This window comes from Mus caroli, chromosome 1 (assembly GCF_900094665.2).
Source record: "Mus caroli chromosome 1, CAROLI_EIJ_v1.1, whole genome shotgun sequence".
Lineage (NCBI taxonomy): Eukaryota > Metazoa > Chordata > Mammalia > Rodentia > Muridae > Mus > Mus caroli.
The window spans coordinates 129,827,131-129,847,162 of NC_034570.1; the positions used below are offsets into that span (position 1 = coordinate 129,827,131).

The 20,032-nt window shown below is 39.7% G+C and overlaps 1 protein-coding gene across 1 annotated transcript; it reads left to right on the top strand.

Annotated features, from left to right (window-relative positions):
* The first annotated feature begins 5,064 nt into the window (after positions 1-5,064).
* On the top strand, positions 5,065-19,408 carry Atp6v1g3 (ATPase H+ transporting V1 subunit G3). The gene is made up of 3 exons (XM_021176432.2): positions 5,065-5,168; positions 14,939-15,039; positions 19,097-19,408. The coding sequence occupies exons 1-3, from the start codon at positions 5,087-5,089 to the stop codon at positions 19,268-19,270; spliced, it is 357 nt and encodes a 118-aa protein (XP_021032091.1). The 5' UTR covers positions 5,065-5,086; the 3' UTR covers positions 19,271-19,408.
* Positions 19,409-20,032: the final 624 nt, after the last annotated feature.

Here is a 20,032-nt window from a genome sequence, read left to right on the forward strand (position 1 = left end):
TCCCTAACTCGTGTGGCTCATTTGAGAGGTTCAAGAACCTTTACGAAGTGGGAACATGATAAAGGACTTGGTCCCTGGGGAGTCAGACTTGGGGTTGTAACCCAGCTGTCCTGTCTGCCATACCTTTTTCTACTTCCCTTCTGCCATCACAATAGGAATATCACTTAGCACCTGTCACCTCAGCAAACATGCCTTCCCTGCTATAAAGGACAGTGATCCCTGAACTGTGTGATAAACTACCCTCTACTTCCTTAACTTGTCAGGTAAACCATCCAGAGCCTTTTTGCTTTATGACATATACCAACTCAACAGCTATACCATCAAGTAAGATGTGTGATGGGAATCATGAGATTAAAATAAAATAAGTACAAGCACATTATAAACAGCAAAGTAATAGATTCAGCATTTGGTACATGGCTGGTATTTTATTAATAAGTAGATAAAGAAATCCTTATCCACCGATTGCTTACAAATTCAAGATATTCAAATGTCATATTCAAATTCCAAGTCCTTATCAGTTAACACGTTCATGGTATTATTATCACGCTAAGAATAAGTGAAGTCTGGTAGTACACAACTCTGCTTCCCCAAATTAGGAGGCTTTAGGAGGAAGATCAGGAGGAGTTCAAGCATGGCTATATAGTAAGTTTGACAAGCCTGGGCTACATGAAATACAGTCTTTTAAAACGGTGAGGAGGAGCAGTCTTCTATTTAAAAATGAGGCAACGACTCCCCATTTGCATATTTCTGTACAAGGGATCATTCACCGGTTATAATTCTGGGCCAGAAGAGTATTCTACTAAGTAAATAAGATGGAAACAAGCTTCACCTATCATAAAATTAGAATTGCTCATGAAACTTTCAAGGGGGCATACTTAGTAACTGCTGTCATTGGTGTGGTCTCTGCAAATCCTGGGTATTTTGAGAAAGTCCAACAGTTCATTGTGAATTTCCTCCCCTCTGACTTAAAAAGTAAGTTTCAAAGAAGTTGCTATAACTACTACCAGAGCATAAGTATAGAATACTGATTGAAGTTTGGAAACTTTCTCAGACCAGTGTTTAATTGTGTCAATGTTGAGTTCTCGTAGTTCAAATGTGCTTATGGTATAATTTCCCAGAGTGAGTATTGCAGGTATATAAACTTGTGGTAGTGGTGGGGAGGGATCTTAATGTGATCACGTGAGGGTGCAGTGAAAACAGAAGTAGATGATCCCATGAGTAGAAAAAAACGTTCATTTGGGAAAGTTCAAAGGTGCCACTCAGGGCAGATAGAATAGCCAAGGGCATTTCAGGGAGTCCAAAGCTATCTCTCAGGAGGTAGAGACGATAGCAAAAAGACATGGATAGCCTCACTAGTCATAAAACAAACAGACCGGGAAGGTAGGGAAGTCTGTAAACTGGAACAGCCTAGATGGTTTGCAGGGAGGGAAGGGCGAGGTGATTTTGCAGTCCAGAAAAACCTAAGGACTTTGATATGTGTTACTAATATATGTTCATAAGGATCTAGACACCCCATTTGCTGGACATCAGGGGAAATTAAAAAAAGTAGTAGTGACCCTTCCTGGCAGACAAAAACCCTTTATACAGGTTTCTGAGGAATGGTTAAGTGTAAGATTTTAATCTACCTTCAAATAATACTGCTGTTTACCCTGTCAGACTCCAGCTTCCTCTCAGACTGTCATTTTGTCTTCTAGAACAATGTCAGTGGCACTGACATTTGGGGGCTTTGAGATTTGGGACCTAACACTTAATTGTCTTTTGTATATGCATCATAAACTTTCTTATATATGAAAGTAAAATATTGTTAGATCTATGTGGCAGAGTCGATAAAGTCACACCATGTGACAGGATTTGCATGTTTATTCAGGGAGAAGGACAGATATACAAAGCCTGCCTCTGGTGGAGGTGAAGAAAAAAAAGGGTGCGGAGAGGAGGAATGGGGCCTTTTATCAGGGGATGTAGCATATGGGCAGGAGGGCAGGAGACATTAGGCAACAGTGGGACTGTTTCCTCTTAGCAGCAAGTGATGACATGTCCCATTATTGCTGGGCCCCTTGGGGTGGCTGTGGAGGTGCTGGATTATTAACAAAGATCCTTTCAGATGATGGAAATATACACAGCAACTTATATTTTATGGATTTTACTTCAATTAATAAAACAAAGCATACAGGAAACCAGCAAGGAGTTTCTTGTGAACTGGGGAAGCCTCTGGGACACATAGACTTTTCTATACAACATGAAGAATAATTTTCATGAAGTCCTTCTATTTAACATCAAGCCCTCTAAGTTTCTTTTTCTCGGTCTGGCTGAGATATTCAATAAAGCTGCTTGCATAAGAACTTCCTCATAACAATCTCCACTTAACAGTTCACAGAATAACTAAGGATTCCAACACTACAGCTACTGAAAGGTGCCACTGAAATTCAGTAGGAGTGTGCATTGATCAAGAGCCATGACATTGATAAATCAATTATCCTATTTGTACTAATTATTATATTAAGCAATAAAATTAAGCATTGTCAAAGTTGATTGAAGGGGCTAGAGGTATGACTGGGTTGGGTTAGGGCTTGCCTAGAGCACTCAAAGTTCTGTTATCAGTGCCCAACAGGCATTAACAAGTGTAGCTATACATGTTTACAACCCCAGTGCTCAGGGAGATCAAAATTTCAAAGCTAACCCTACATAGAGTGAGTTTCAGACCAGTCTTGGCTACATGAAATCTTGTTGGGAAGGAAGGAAGGAAGGAAGGAAGGAAGGAAGGAAGGAAGGAAGGAAGGAAGGAAGGAAGGGACGAAGGAATGAAGGAACAAAGGAACAAAGGAATGAAGGAGCAAAGGAATGAAGGAACGAAGGGAAGAAGGAGAGAGAGAAAAAACAGAGAGGAAGGAGGAAAGAGGAGACAAAGTCAGGTACATTTACACAATGGAGTACTACTCAGCTATTAAAAATGATGAATTCATGAAATTCATAGGCAAATGGATAGAACTAGAAAATATCATCCTGAGTGAGGTAACCCAGTCCCAAGAGAAAACACATGGTATGCACTCACACTGATAACTGGATACTAACCCAAAAAGTTTGAAATAACCAGGATACAATTAACAGATCACATGAAGCTGAAGAAGAAGGAAGATCAAAGTGTGGAAACTTTGGTTCTTCTTAGAAGGAGAACAAATTACTCATAGGAGCAAATATGGAGATAAAGTGTAGAGCAGAAACTAAAGGAAAGGCCACCCAGAGACTGTCCCACCTGGGGATTCATTCCATATACAGTTACCAAACCCAGACACTATTGTGTATGCCAAAAAGTGCATACTGAAAGGAGCCTGATATGGCTGTTTCCTGAGAGGCCCTCAGAGCCTTAAAAATACAGAGGCAGATTCTTACAGCCAACCTGTTGGACTGTGCGTAGGGTCCCCAATAGAGGAGTTAGAGAAAGGACTGAAAGAGTTGAAGGGGTTTGCAACCCCATAGGAAGAGCAACAATATCAACTAACCAGACCCCCCAGAACTCCCAGGGACTAAACCATCACCAATGGAGTACACATAGCTCCAGCTGCATATGTAGTAGAGGATGGCCTTGTCATGCATCAATGGAAGGAGAGGTCCTTGGTCCTATGAAATGGAAGGAGAGGTCCTTAGTCCTATAGATGCCCCAGTATAGGGGAATTGAGAGCAGGGAGGTGGGAGTGGGTGGGTAGGTGGAGGAACACCCTCATAGAAGCAGTAAGAGGGAGGATATGATAGGATGTTTCCAGGAGGGAGGAAAACTGGGAAAGGGTATACCATTTGAAATGTAAATAAAGAAAATATCCAATTAAAAAAGAGAAAAAATGATTATGTGAAAAAAGCATACCACCTTGTAAAGATTTGTGTACACATACACACATACATACACGCACACAGTCGGGCACACAGACACATGCACACGTTCACATACAGGCGTACATACAAACACACAGGCACACACACACATATACTCAAGAGCACACGCATGCACACGATAATGCACACACACACACACATACATGCACACACACACTACAATTCCACTGGTATAGATGAGACACTTGAAAAGATTAGGAAAAAATTATCTTTGAAACCTTAAAAGGCTTGGCCCTCCTTTTTAAATTTGTGTTTAAATCCAGGCACCTATTAGAAGAAATTGCACCTGACAGACTAAGTGACAGAAGTTTTACTCATGAAAGCTGAAGTCCATGAAAAACCCATCGGTGGGTCATACCATCTAAGTGAAAAAGGAACTAACCCCTCCTTTCCAATACAAGCATTGGATGCATAGAAATGTGACATTGCATTCTTTACTTGAGTAGCTTTCTTATTTGTCTCTTACTGTACAGAATCAGGTGAAATCTGTGGACATCACTGTACATTGTGCATAGATGGACATAGACACAAAGTAACAGAAAAGACATGCCTAAACTAAACTAACCTCAAGTGCAGGTCAATAATCCCTCCTATTGTTGCCTTAAGCACTGTAGTAAAGTCATCATGAACTCCAACAGATCCTTACAAGAGAACGGCATAAGGTGCCCCAATGGTCTTCTTTTTCTACCTGAGGCCTAGGACAAGAAGAAAACAGATCTTCACCCACAAAGACAGACAATCTCTTTCCTTGAAGAAGAAAAATCAATTTTCCTCAAGCAGATAATTCAATCACAGAGACAGATAAAGGCCTGAGACAATTATTGCAAATACAAGGTGCAGGGAGAAACGTTGTAACCTGAAAGGTAATTGAGCAACAGGTCAGTATTGGGATGTGGGGGAATATGGTGGCAAATAGTGTACTTAGAGATGTCTTACCTATTTCTTTAAGTAAACCTGGGAGCCCTGTATAGTTTGCCTTGTTAATACAGAGCTCAAGTCAGTGACAGTGAATTGCCAGTGTCTTGGAGTCATTAACTTGTTTTCCTGGATTCCTCCTTGAGCTCACCTTGGCATCCAACTCTCTGATCCAATCAGGCCAGTTTGGAACAAACACCTATGTGTTCACTGTTGACAAAACAAGTTGAAAAGGACCCGTATCTCCCAGCTTCCACCGAAGTCACCTTCCTTGGAGCAAGACATCATGACCAGCCAGTCTCAAGGGATCCAACAGCTCCTGCAGGCAGAGAAAAGGGCCAAGGACAAGCTAGATGAGGCAAAGAAAAGTAAGTGTCACCCAAGAGGCTGGTCAGAAAATGCAGAGGGACAAGGGAGAGGACCATGGGAGTCCTTGTCAGGCAGACCTGGATTTGAACTGTGATGTTACCACTTTCCTAGTGAAACCTTAAGCCATTAGGAGGACCTCTGCAGCTGTATGTTCCACACTCCACAGCAGGAAGGGGTTTTTGTTAATTGGGGTGGATGCTTTTGAGAGGCCTTGTGCAAAATGAATAGCTCTGAGGTTATGGATATAGGCTTAAGCCTACCTCTGCATCTTCTTTTACACACTCACACCTCAGTTGGCACAGTACTGTGAAATGGTGTAGAGACAGGCAACTTTCTGATCAAGTCCATCACTAGTCAGTAACTGTCTTTCCCTTCCTTGTGGTGAATTGGTTTCTGAACACCCAGTCACGTGAGCACCAACAACAGAGGAGAAGACTCTAGTAGGAGTGACGGCAAAGGCAGGGAAAGAGGAAGACAAATTAAACCAAATTGCTTGGTGCTTTTTGAGCAGCTATTTACAGTTTCATTAAATTGGGATAACGTTTAACAGCTTGCTTTCCTTCTCTGGATAGCCTTTTACATCCCAACACCTTAAATGTCTCTGTTTTAGTCTCACTTGCTGCCTTCTGGTTTAGACATATATATATCTATGTTTGCATGTGAGTGTCTTTAACTTTCTTCCTACTCTCATTGACATGCATGGTATGAGTAAGGAAATTATTTCTAATTCATGAATGCAAAAATAGGTTTTATGATTTGCCCAAGGTAATATTTTAAAAGTCAAAAAATCAGCTACCATGCTCAGTATTTATTTTGTTTACTTTTCACAATGGTCTTTGTGGAAGGAAGACATGATGCTAAGCAGCATTTTCAGGATGCTCAGGGTCACACAGAGAAGACTTGGAACCGATAGGAGTTGGACCAGGTCTCCATCTGCAGCCAGCTCCTAAACAATGCAGTATAGACATTTCATATAGTTTTTAATACAAGACTGACATCTTGAATTCTGGTTCCCTAAGCCAAGATCTATGTTTTTCCAGGATTCTCTCTATCATTTACTAATATGTAACAATTTGAAGTGTCATTCATCTTTATAGCATTTTCCTGCTTTGTCTGCAGATAGATTCAAAATCGGATAGGAAGGGGGTTGCAGTGTCTCTAAAATGTTGCTTATATGACTTCTGGGATGCCAGACAGGAAGCAGGCAGACAGTGTTCATTCTCTGGTGTTTGCAGTGGCAGTAAAATCCTTCCCCTTTCTTATGGTGAATTTGTTTCTGAACATTCCACCATGTGAGCACCACCACGACTCTAGAGGGGTGACAGCAAAGGCAGGGAAGGAGGAAGGTACTTAAAACCATTACTAACACTCTATACCCTTTTGCCATGACAAAACCATGCATGCAATCGCATGAGAGTGTGAACGCAATAATGTTACAGAAAGGCAAGCAATCCAGAACCTACCAGTTTAAATAGTCTAGAAAATTCTCAAGAATTGTATTCAAATATCTCTACTCATAATTAAAATTCCTGGAATAATAAACTATTATAAGATACAACAGACATGTTATCTTTGTTTCAAGGATGGTACTGGGCACATATCCGATCAATATTACTCTGCGGTTCCAATAAATGTTGCCAACTCTACTCAAAGTGCTTAAAGAAGAACTATCACTAATTATGCAAGTTGTTTAGGAGTGAGTGCCACTGAGGACGCTGTGCTTTGGAGGTCATAGTGAATACGGACAAAAGTTTCTTCCTCCTCCGTCAGTGACTATGCAGACCTTGGGCAATCATTCCGCAGAAATCATATTGAAACGGCATATTTTATTATCTGTGCTCCAAAAAGCCATTGTATTAACGGACACCTTTGTGTGTGTATGTGTGTGCTGTGCTGTGTGTGTGTGTGTGTGTGTATACAAATTTATTTTATATACCATGTCTTAGTTCCTGAATATCCAAGCCAGTAGTCACCCAATAGTTAATAGTGACCACCTAATCAGTCTATAATAGTAAATGGCACGGGTTTCAAAACAATTTGAAAAATATTTTGACTCCCAGCACTGCTGAGCTAAGACTTCCAGAGCATGTCAGGATGTCCTCTAAATGCCATGAAGAGACTTTGGCACAGGCTGCCCTAGCAAGGCTGTTTTGCCCCTCCCTGTCAGCAGGTGGCAGTTTGATTACAGCAGCACCAGACGTATTCAGTTCTTAAGTGATCTGTGGCCAAGGGAGATACCCTGAACATGCTTGGTGTGTGGCCCCTCCTCCCATGTCCCGTCGTTTTTATTTCACTCATTCAGTTGGGTGAGTATGCATGTGGTGGTGGTGGTGTAACCTCATGAGTAGACCTCAGGTCTAACTTATTGAAGTACTTGGTGTGCTAAAGACTGAGAGAATGCCGGTTCAAAAGAGATCAAGGAATAAAAGAGACACATGTAGTTATCATTTTAATAAACACATATATATACATCATTTTTCCCAGAAAAAAATGTTCACTTGAAAATGTGATACATAAGCAGAACAGAGATTTGGAGTAAGGTTATAATTCATCACCATCCCTTTCTTAAATTTATTTGAAAGTCAGAAACTCAGAAAGTTGTTCTGCATTGTGGGTGAGTACACTTTTGTAAGAGAAAGAAACAGTCAGGAGATGGAGGAAAGAAAAGGAGGGAGAAAAAAATATATTTAGCCTTATTCACTGTTTTGGGAAAATCTAAGCACAAAGAGATTATATCATATATATGTTGTGTGGGAAAAAACTAATCTAGCCCATTAGACAGTCCTGCCTTAGATCCCAGCAAGGCTGTCGCATAAGAGTTTATAAATAAAAGAGTTTATAAATGTCTGGAGGGGCATGGTTAAAGAACTGTAGGCATGGTGCACCAGGAATTCTCCCAAAGTTGCTAAGGCCTGTCCCAACCAGCTCTCAAGTTTCCTCACTGGAGACTAAACAAGATGCTTTGAGGAGAGCAGGCAGGGCTGCAGAACAGGTGAAAAAGTCCAATTATGAGGGAGCAGAGAAGAAAATCCATCCACTGGAGTGAAACGTCGCTATTTCTTGATGTAAAATTTTGAGTCTCTGAGTCCATACATATGCATGTTTTATGGCTATAGTTGTCTATATAATCTATAATCTACACATGTCTTTGAAGGATAAGAAAAATGAATCATACATATACATATGACTGAAAACTGAATATATTACTGAATATGTAAATATATTTCATTTTAATACCTATTCTAGATGTATAGTGTCAAAAGTATAAACAGTAGGGAAATGGTGTAGCATGGAGGAGAAATCTGATCACTTCTATTTAGCCCTACTGCCAGGTCTGGGACTATCTCTATGCAGGGAAATCTTGACAGAATATGCTTAAGCCTACCAAGGAAGGCTCTGATGAATATTCTTACCTGCTAAGCAGCCACAGTGCTTATACAGGGACAAGCAGGTTTACTGCTATCCTGGAGTCAACATTTGCTCTGTACATGTTCATTAATCAAAACAGAAGCCGCATGTTACTTCATACAACTTACATTTTTACAAGGGACTATCACAGATTTGCCCTGGAGGTCCAGATCTTGACATTGAGCAGAAGCATCAATCAGATTTGAATCAGAAATCCACAATGCCAGCATCAACAGGAGGGTGGGAGTCTTGTCCTTCTCTGAAATAAATGGTTATTTTATGGCATTCACACTCTTACACATGAGAATGCTCCAGAGCTCCATGTGAAGGAATGTTCCCATGCATGGTGTTCAACGTCATACAAAAAGCCTGTATTTTTAAACTGTTTTATAACATGTATCACGACCTATTACAAACACTTTAGTCACCTGCTTTTCAAGCTACAGAGAATGACATATGTGTTCACTTAAAAGCTATAAAGTGCATCATATGATGTACACCAAAAGCTATGGTAAACACTTAAACATTTACATCTGGATATGAGAAAAACTGATCAATCATGGACGTTCCCTGGAGGTACAGACAATTAGACTGTAAAAGATACACCCTCCTGCCTTCTACAAAGCTCAGCTCTCCCTGCGAGGAGTCTGGTACAAATCTGACTTCTGCTTCTTAATGACTGCATAGCCCAAACAGGTCATTGTCCTCACCTGACTGTGGACACTTCCTCCATCTCAGGACACCTCTGGGAACAGTTACCTCCTCATGGTGTGGTCTCAAGTAACTGCACTAACAATTGCGAAAGATTCGAAACTTCCCTCTCCACATAACAAGGTCCTTTGCCTTTCAAAGAACCTCAAGATGTTGATCTTCATGGTCTTCTCTCATCTGAGTCTCCCAGTGAATCATTTAGATGCAAAATATACTCAAGAAACATCTTTGCTTTCTACTGAGGTAACATCTGCACACACAGTCCTTCAGTCTTGCTTTCATGGGTATATCACTTGTCAGTTTTAGTAAGGCATCAAATCTCTCATTTGTTTCCAAATCTGAAGATAATCAGGTTTTTTGGACAAGCTCCTTTGTTTAATAAAATCTCCACTCTGAAAGTAGATGTGTTGGTTCATGAATACATGACTTTTAATAAACCAATAAAATAAAATCTGTATATAAAGTTTCATAGCCCTGCCTTATATACTTTGCAGGCCTGTAAATACTTCCTCTTTCTTTATAATCCACCCAATAACAGAGTATTTCTTGAGTATATTGTGTTCTCACATCTTTGAGTAAGTCGTAGAAAACACCAGAACAGTTTTGTCTAGTAACAGTCTTTAGATAAATCTAATCCAAGATCTATGCAGTTTTGTTATAATTTTTAAGAGGAAAATATAACAAAAAGAAAAGCACATTAAGGCATCATGGAAAATAGAGGTGAAGGGAAAGACTCAGATGAAGACTTGGTAACAGGCACGGTCACCAGAGATGCCTTTGATGATTGTTTTGTTACAGTTTTCTTCCTGACAACGTGTTTATTTTTCCAGTGATTTTAATGATTGTTGAAACCAATAGCATTCTTTCAATCAAGAAGGATTTATCATTAAGTTAACAAGATCCCCCAAATCAAGATTTTTCCTTTCAGGTATTTTCTAGTATTGCTCTTTAAGCACACTATACTTCCTAGCTTAGGACTGCTGTCCTGAGTGTCCCTTCTCTCTGGATGATGTTTGAACTTCAGGTAGCCACAGGGCCCTTTGACTTTCTCCTATGCTCACTTGCCATTTCTTCCAAGAGAGCTTACCTGTCTTAACCACAACCTCTCACAATTTCTCTCTACCCTTAGCCACCTTTATTCTTTATAATGCTCAATATCCCTGCCATGTTATACACATATAGTCTATGATCTGTCTCCAGGATTACATTCAGAATACAGACTGACAGTAAGGATTGTGACCTTACACTGCTATACCCAAGGCTCTATGCTAGTACAAACATACACACTAGACACTCTGTAATACGAACTCACAGGGTGTCTCACTTCAGTTCTCGGTAGCTTGTAGTGAGTCATGGCCTCCTGCCTCTTTTGCTTTTCCATACTTTTCTACCATATAGCTGATACTGAAGATTGGCTGTTGCTATTTCCCTACCCTAAAATAGTAGCCCTCTCTTCATTCTGTATGTTCTCTTTTGATTTCTGCTCAGATGCCATTGTCACAGCACATACAAAGACCTTGATGACTGACATGTTAATCTTCCTTCCCCATCCGTCCTCCTGAATTGCAGACATAGCTGTTCAATGGTATTCTGATTATCAACCCTTGGATATCCTCAGAGGAGCTTTCAGGAGGCTCTCTAGTGACATTCCCGGACCTGTCCTCACATCAGTGCCTCCTATCTAGAGTATTCAGACTCATTAAACACCTAGTCTTCACCATGAGCTTCCTGACTATCTTTTGCTCCTCTTCAAGATGACTTGGTGTGGGAGATGATTATTTCCATCTGGATGAGAACAAAGACTCAGAAGTTCTAAATGACTTGCTTATAGTTTCGAAATTTTCAGTGTCTTCTCTGTGATATAGACTGTCTAATTCTGAGTCCCCTCTGAGATGATTAAAAACAAAACCCCATTTTTCCATGAAATTATTTTTAATAGCAGCCAAAGCTAGAGTGCGGTGTCTTGGTGTCTCTGGTACTTGTTTGTATCTTAGGACACACAGTCTTAGCTTGCCCTAGATATGCAGCTAAGCAGCATACCTTTGAGCCTTGCGTCCCATCTCCTATACAGAACACTTTTAGCTTTGACCTGTTAATTTTTTAAAATTCTTTCCCACATGTTGGAACATCACTCCAATGTGTACGCATCCCCCTTCCTCTCTAGAAAACACATTGCAGGGGTTCTCTAAGTTAAATTACTGAATAAATGTAGAACAGGTCTGTCTGTACAATGGTTCAAACATGGAAAACTGACTGTCTTTATTCAGGTGGAATTATTTACAATGTCTCCCTACCTAGCTTGTCCTTTTCTAGTTCCCAGATTGCCCTGTCCATCACTCCAGCTATCCAGACTCTCTCCATAGTTTTTATGATATTCCCCAACCAATCTTCATAGAGTCCCTGATAGTGTTGTCTGTTTAGATCCCTGGCTTATAATGATAGCTTAAACATGCAGGATGATGGCATGGGTTGTGGATAAGCATCTATGTTCCACAAGCTTAAGACATTTCTCTCTATAAATATGATTTTTCAATGACTGCAGAGCAAACAGAAGCAAGATTAATGTGTCATTATTTTCCCAGTAAGATCTCATATGTTCTCTGAAATTTTGTTTGATAATGCCCTTGGAAGTTGGGGCAGGACATACATACTTCCATACTACGCTGAATTAATAGCACCTTCTCCATGGCAAGAACCCTATGTGCTGTGTATTTCTTCATTCTCTGTGTTTGGCTCTGTGCTTTTATAGGAGGTGGTCAAGAATCACCAGACAAAGAACTGGAGACAAAAGGTAACCCTTTCTCTGGGTCCACTCTGCAGCACCCTTTGAACCCTTATTTTAAAACATGAAACATATAATGAATACGTTTTCTGAGCTCCAAATCAGAACTCAACTCTTGGCCTGATAAGTCTGTATATCCTTGTAAGTACTGCAGGGCTATAAATTCAACTGTTACATAAAAAAAAAAAAAAATTCAGGTTCTCTCATGTGCTCATCTCTATGTTGATAAAGATTATATTGGGAATAAAAATATGAACTTTTTTTTAGTTCATAGGGACTGTTTTAATACTTAAGAAATAGGTACACTTTCAAATTTTGGTCCTCTTCCCATACACAGACAGAAGCAAGTTAGAGGTTAATACGAGTGGATTTGATGCACTCCTTTTGCATCACCTCCAACTAAACCAGCAACTTTAGGCTTCCATTTCGTCCACTGGGTTAAATCAGGTGTAGCATACACAGGCTCTCACACAGGGGCAGCTGCTGAGTCTATCCAGAAAATTGCTGTGCCAGCAGTGGTTTCCTGTGGCTCTCCTCTGTAATTGAATGTGAACCAGCAGGTGAGCGGTGCCAGGACAGGGGAATCACAAACCGGCTCCAAGCCCATTGCTGTGTGATGGAATCTCTTAGGGCAGTGCTGGATTCTGCTCAGGGGTCATGCACACAGAGCTTTCCCTCTTATTGCCATTTTCAAAATTGAACTAGAGTCACAACTTTGAAACAGGTAATATTACCTATTAGGGGATTAAGATGGGGAGCAGGAATATTTTTGCACCATTCGATCTGTAAGGTAATTATGGATACAAGTCATCACTAAGAAAATATTAACACATAGTTTGTATTTTTGTACTGATGTTAATGACAAGATGTAACAAGAGAATCTCTGTGAGTGGGGTATGTTTGCTGCCAAGAACTGCTTAGAGCCATAAGGTCCTGAAGCATTTAGGGTCTACAACTGTCAGGAGGCATTAACCAATAGGCAGATGGCAAGGCTTGCTGTGTTCCACTAATCTCCCAGCATCAAGGCAGTGTTAGTTTCCATCCGGCTTTATGCTTAGAGGGCGTGGAAACAGGGATCATTATCTATCCCAAACAAGTACGACACCGTTCTAGCCAAATGTCGAAGGTAATTTATATCACAGTGACTCAGGCTTTATTCTAAATATGTTTTCAGTAACTACCAAAACAACTCCTGCCCAGCTAGGAGGGAAATTTAGAAGCAATCTGCACTTGGTGTAAATGCTACAAAGATACAGGTGACAGATAAATGTTTATATTAAGACTTTTTTTTCCTTCCTGTTCCAGTGAGATGGCTCCACAGGTAAAAGCCCTTGCCTGGAAGGCTGAGTTTGAGTTTGATCCCACACAGAAGTGTAAAGAGAAAATGAACTCTACAGAGTGAATTGTCTTCTGACATCTATACACACAGAGAAGCACACACACACACACACACACACACAGAGAGAGAGAGAGAGAGAGAAATAATAGTAAATACAATTAAAATTTAAAAGTTCCTTCTTGCTATTTAATGAGGAGCAAGTATCTAGTTCAAACTCTGTATAGGATAATAGTTAACATTCATAACCTGGACTTAGGACATGATCAGAGAGTAAACCACGTCAGATAAACAAAGAACATGGCATCGAAAATGGCAATGATTGAGAGAGAAAATAATAAAGTTCAGAGTTTCTTTAAAGTTTTAAAGCTACAGGGCATTCATGCCTGGCCCCCAGAAAGTGGAGCCTGGTGGAGACATAGCGGTCATTAATATCAGTCTCTTCTCAAAAGAACACACCTCATGTGCATGAATAATGGTCCCCACTGCTGTGTTTGTAGAGGACTTTCATCTAGCTTGTCTTGTGGCTTAAGGCTTACACCTTTGCTCTTAATAAAAGGAAAGAAGGCTACCTAGCTAAATCTCTCAACCATTAAAAACAATTGGTTTTACTGCCTCTTTCAAGTCCCCCTCAGAGAAAGCTACCAGAAGAAAAAGAAAAAAACTACTTTGATGTGTTGTGGGGCTTATTCAGACATTTCTAAGGTAGCAAATGGGAAGAAAAAAAGTCCCAATAAAATGCTTTAAAAATTGAAAGTCATTTGATAGAGTCTGAGCTGCAGTCTGCAATGATTTTGGAGATCTGCCAGCGCTAAATAGGATCCAGTTGGTGTGGACTGAAGGATGCCTGGCAGCCAGTCAGGACAAAAAAAATTAAAAAATAAAATAAAATCTGACCAAATGATGTCTTTTTTGAGTAAGTGACAGCTAAAAGCTGTTCTCTAGCTGTTACTGCTGTGGGTATATGGGTAGATATTTAAATTACTATTTAAGTGTGAAAGAAAGTTGCTGCTCTATGCTCTAAAGAACCCAATTGAAGAAAAAAATGAATATTATTTTAATGAAGTTTGACATAATGGGGGAAAATCGTTTTTAAAAAGAGGGCAGAGAGGAGATTTATCAATGTACTTTAAAGGAAAAGTCATTTGTGTTCTTTAAAAGATAAATGAGCTACCTTTAATGGCTGAGCTATCTCTCCAGCTCAAATGTTTACTTTTTACTACTATTTTCTGAAGCGTGTTTATGTGTGTGAGCTTGTGCCCGTGAGTGTGCACTCTCAGACACAGGCAGTTGGAACCATTAGAAATGAAATCTGGGGACTGAAATCGGACCCTCTGCAAGAGCAATTCCAGCGCTTAACTGAAGGTCACAGGTGTGGTAGTGCACACCTTTAACACCAGCACACAAGTGGCAGCCGTAATCTGAGGCCAGCCTAAGGTATGAAGCACGTCCCAGGCCAGCGAGGGCTACATAGCGAGACCTGTATCAGAAAAACTATTTTCAAAGGTACTTCTGTTGCGGTTAATTCTCAGGAAAAGGAAAGCGACTGAGGCAAGCTAAGGAAGAAGCTGTGGCGGAGACGGACCAGTACAGAATGCAGATGGAGAAGGACTTCCGCCTGAAGCAGTCTAAGGTGAGCAAGACTCTGGCACCGTCTCCGGGTGCTCAGACTAGGTGTCCCTGTGTGTAACGGGTGAGGCGGAACCTTAGAACAACCTGCTGGAGTTCAGCATATACAGTCCAGCCAAAGCTGAACATACGGCTAAATGTTAAACAAATAAATTACTAATTTTGTTTTCATGTGTAAAAGCCACTCGGTTGCTATCTGATGTATCGTGAGCACTTGTATTCACATCATCAAATAAACAACTGAAAGGGTTAAAGTACTCTTAACGTATGTATGTAGGTAGGTAGGTATGAATTGGATTAATGTTTAATAACAGAACCCATGACTACTTTTCAGGCTAAAGTGCAAAATGAATTTGTTAGACCAACTCTCTTTTAGCAGAGCCATGTCCCTAACCCTGTGGTGCCACACACCCTTGTAATACCAGAATCAGGACGTGGGACCACGAGGAGCTGACCTCAAGGCATCCTGATGCTGTTTCAAAAACAAAGACACAAGGAAAGCCCGTGCTATTTCCTTATGGTTCCTTGGCAACTGGATACCTTCATTCAGTAATTTTGTCATTGAAATATTTTTTTAAAAATCCGGCTTTTCTTTTACACTATCATTTTTAAGTGTATGAAGCTTAGAGTGAAAGGTAAGTTGCATGATTGGGCAGAGAGATGGTTCAGTTGTCAAGAGACTTCCTGCACTTGCAGAGGACCTGAGTTCAATTCCCAGCATCTTGCAGCTCACAACCACCTGTAACTCAGCTCTAGGAGATCCAGTATCTTTTCTGGCCTCTGCATGTACACACACACACACACACACACACACACACACACATATATATATATATGTGTGTGTGTGTGTGTATGCATATATAAATAACAAAATAAAATAATAAATAAAAATAAGAGCATGATATTTTCAGAAAGGACATCATGCCATATTGCTAACAGGTTTAGAAGAAAGCATTAAGTTCTATTTTTAAAGCTAAATTGTGTGACCTATTTTTGCACCATTAAAATAATAAATATAGTACTATTCAGAAACCTGTCATTGCAAAACAAAGCACAAGAGTTTAGGCATCTTCATTTATCCACTTACAACTTTTATTTTAAGAAATACATGAGGATCTCATGGCTATTCAGAACCTGGACCCAATTGTAAAAAGAAAAAGAAAGTTTCTCAGTCAGTTCTTTGTTCAAATGATTGTCCCTGTTAAAATAGGAACAATTATAGCTTAGTGGAAGAGTGTTTGCCCAGCGAGTGTTAGACTCTGAGTTCAATTCTGAGCATACGTGCATGCACACACACACACACACTCTCTTTAGGATATAGTGGAAAAATCAGAAAAATCAGTTCTTTTTGTGAGTGTTTGGAAACCAACATCCTAAACTCTTATCCCTGCATGTGGGCACAGCCCTCATGACTGGTGCTTATATTTTCTGCTTTTCTATTTAAACTTTTCAATCCTCACTGAACCTACTCTTGTCTTCCTAAGGAGAAACAGTATCTTGCTTCCGTGGCTCCTTCACTCACTGTATTCCTAGGCTGCACAGCCCTCTTGTATTTAGACAAGCTCATCTTTCTTCATCTATGTTCAACAGTTAGCTTTCCCTCCTGACCACCTTATTTAAAGTGACCTCTCTAAAAAAAAAAAAAAAAAAAAGGAAAATAATATGGTCTTTCATTTTTCTCCATAGCATTTATCACTGTATGACATACTGTATATTTGCATTTATTGCAGCTGTCCACCTTTGCAGACTTATAATTCTAGAAACTATGGGTTCTTTGTTGTGTTCCCTGTTGTTTCCCTAAATTTCCTACCACTTCTCCATGTCCAATAGACCCTTGTAAAAATAGCAAATCAGTAAGCATCTCCCTGTGTTCTTACCCTTGTTAGGGAATCCTGTCATGGGAATGGCATACTAGAACAGTACACCAACAACAGCCAGCCTTGATTATCTTCTGTAAGTGCTTCTGATGTGACCACTACACCTGATTTTAAAGTTAGAAGAAAACTGACCATAGTGTTAGAAACTGGCTAGCTTAAACCTTTTGAAACGTTAGTTCACAGGAAGGAGCCAATATAAATCAGACAGGAGCTTGGCTCTCTGCATTGGATAATTATGCCTCATCACTCTGAGACTACACTTCCTAGCCAGTTTTACAGCTAAGCAATCAAAGGTGCACATGTGAGGGTGACCATAGCCTGTGCTACATCAAGCATAAAATAAAACCATTAGAGCAGATCTTCCCTGGCATGGCCTCCTGGTGTCAGCATCTTGTTCTATCACTTCAACTTAAATATTTCAATTATAAAGGACAGTATCAAGTCTCTTACAATCAGCATCAATATGAGGCAAGGTTTAAAAATTGAGAAACTCTTAGGGACAATACTCTTGGTTCAAGTGCATTATGGAATGCTGCGGGACGATCAACTTCCAATTCATAAAATGCTCCAAATGTTTAGGCCAAAGCCTATGTGAGCTACAGAGCACGGGAGCTGAGTTCTCTGTAATACCAGAGGAGCCTCACACTTCTGTGATATGTACTGAGTGTAGGCAATACTTTGAAAAATATTTACCTTTTGGGTTTTTATAAAGTAAGACTTTTAATTGAATCTTTGTTCCATTTTTGTAGAATCTCACTTAAGTTACTGAATTTAGGAACAATAACATATTTTGTGGAATTGTTTTGTTAAGTCGTTCTCAACTATTTTGAAACATAGAATTGGCTGTATGTAAATTTTACTTCTTACACACTCAGTTATCCCAATTCCTTTGAATTAAAATTGTCTTGGCTCTCAAGAACTGTAGCTTCTCAGAATTATATTCTTTGATTTGACTTGTCCTCCTGGTTCCTGGAATATAAACAGAAATAAGTGTAGATCCAATAGTCCGGAATGTGTTTCATTTCCATCTTAGGACCCAGTAAGTTTCTAGACTATAGATCAATGGTTTTTCCTCTTCCTAATACTGCAACCTTTCAATACAGTTCCTTGTGCTGTGGTGACGCCTAACCAAAAAATTATTTTGGGGGCTAGTTCATAACTATAATTTTGCTACTGTTATGAAGCATAATATAAATATCTCATATGCAGAATATTTGGTATATAACCCCTATGAAATAATCATTTGACCCCACACACACACAAAGGGGGTCACAACCCACATGTTGAGAACCAGTGCTCTGGAATTAAAGTAACCCACCAAATCTGCAGCACAAGTCTGTCACTAATGCATGCCTGGGGCTGTGTTAAATACGAAACTTCTAAAACAGAAAGGAAATGAAGAACCATCAAGAAAGATCACGTAGTTTAGTTGATAGAGTTCTTGCCGCACACTCATGAAGTTCTGGGTTCGATCCCCAGGACCCCTAGATGGGGCACTGTGACACACTAAAGTGTTGAAGACAAGAAGATGAAAAGGTCAAGGTCACTGTCAGCTACATATTGAATGTGAGGCAAAGATGTAACGAGTGAGTTACACTCAAATATCAGAAAAGAAAGAGAGGGAAGGAGAGGAGGAGGGAGAAAGGAAGAGGAGGCGTGGCTAAACTTAGAGCAGTGGCTCGCAGCCTTATGCTGTGACCCTTTAACACAGTCCTCATGTCGTGGTGACCCCATAAAAGTATTTCATTGCAACTCCATAACTGTAATTTTACTACTGTTATGAATTGTCATGTAAGTATCTGTGCTTTATGATGGTCTTAGGGAACCCCTGTGCAAGGATCATTTGATCCTCATAGGGGTCACAACCCCTTTGGTTTGAGAAAAAGATAAATTAAGAGTAAGCCATTGGCTTTTAGAAAATGATCGCTCTCCCAGTGGCTCACTGCAGCATCCCTTTAAATTGATAACTTTCTTTGTTACATTATATTTTAGTCAACTAATGACTAAATACTAAGATGCTAATAGGGTCTTCCCGGAAGATAGAATTCTGGCAAAAATAATAATTAAAAAAAATCACACTGTCAAGTAACCATCAAAGAAATATGCTGAAGTTCATAAAATAGTTCAATTTAACAGTTTTGATGTGGCATACGTTAAAATAAATCTCATCTTTTGCTTTCACAGATAATGGGCTCTCAGAGCCACCTCTCGGATGAAATAGAAGAGCAGACACTAGAGAAGATCAAAGAATTGAACGGAAGCTACAACAAGTGTATGGAAAGTGTGATTAAGCAGCTGTTGAGCATGGTGTGCGACATGAAACCAGAAGTCCATGTGAACTACAGAGCCACCAACTGAATGTGCTCCACACATTTAAGTCCATAGGCATAGAGTGGGATACACGTTCTGTTGATATTAAAGAACTGCAACTGTGCACCTGACGTTTACTATAAACTTTCATGTCACATATTTAATATATGTCACAGAACTAAAAAATAAGTAACATGGTGTCATTTCTCCTGGATGGTGCTTAATATGAAGCAAGTTAAGGAAAGCAAGGAACTTGATTTTTAACACTTAAACAGCAAACAATCACTCCAGGATATTTTCACATTTCTTTTCATTGGCTTAGAAGATGCTTTATGAGGTATCCTTCCTATTTAATAGTTTTTAAGAGGAGAACATAACTTTGTTCCTTAGACACCTCTGAAATGAATATGCAAAGACTTTAATTTATTAATTAACAAGAAAACCATAATATTTCATTGTCAGTTCAAAAAGCATTTCTAAACTGTCTGTGAGAACAGAGACAGAAACAAATGATGTTAGAAGTCACCTTAGAAGAAATGGGTCCCATCACAGTTATCCCTGCCTAACTTCAAGTAACATAAATAGTGTTACTCTGTTTTAAGGACATTTTTGAAAGAGAAGGTGGTCATCTGAGAGAGTAGATATCTGGATAAATTCTGTAGTTTGTAAAGAAGTGAACCTCCAACAAAAATAATTAGTATGCACTACCCTGCTCTCCTTATTAAATGAGCTACATTCCGAGAGCTGTGTACAATGTTAGTTCAATGTATAAATTATCTTAGGCCTTGTGTGGAGAAACAGACATCTAGT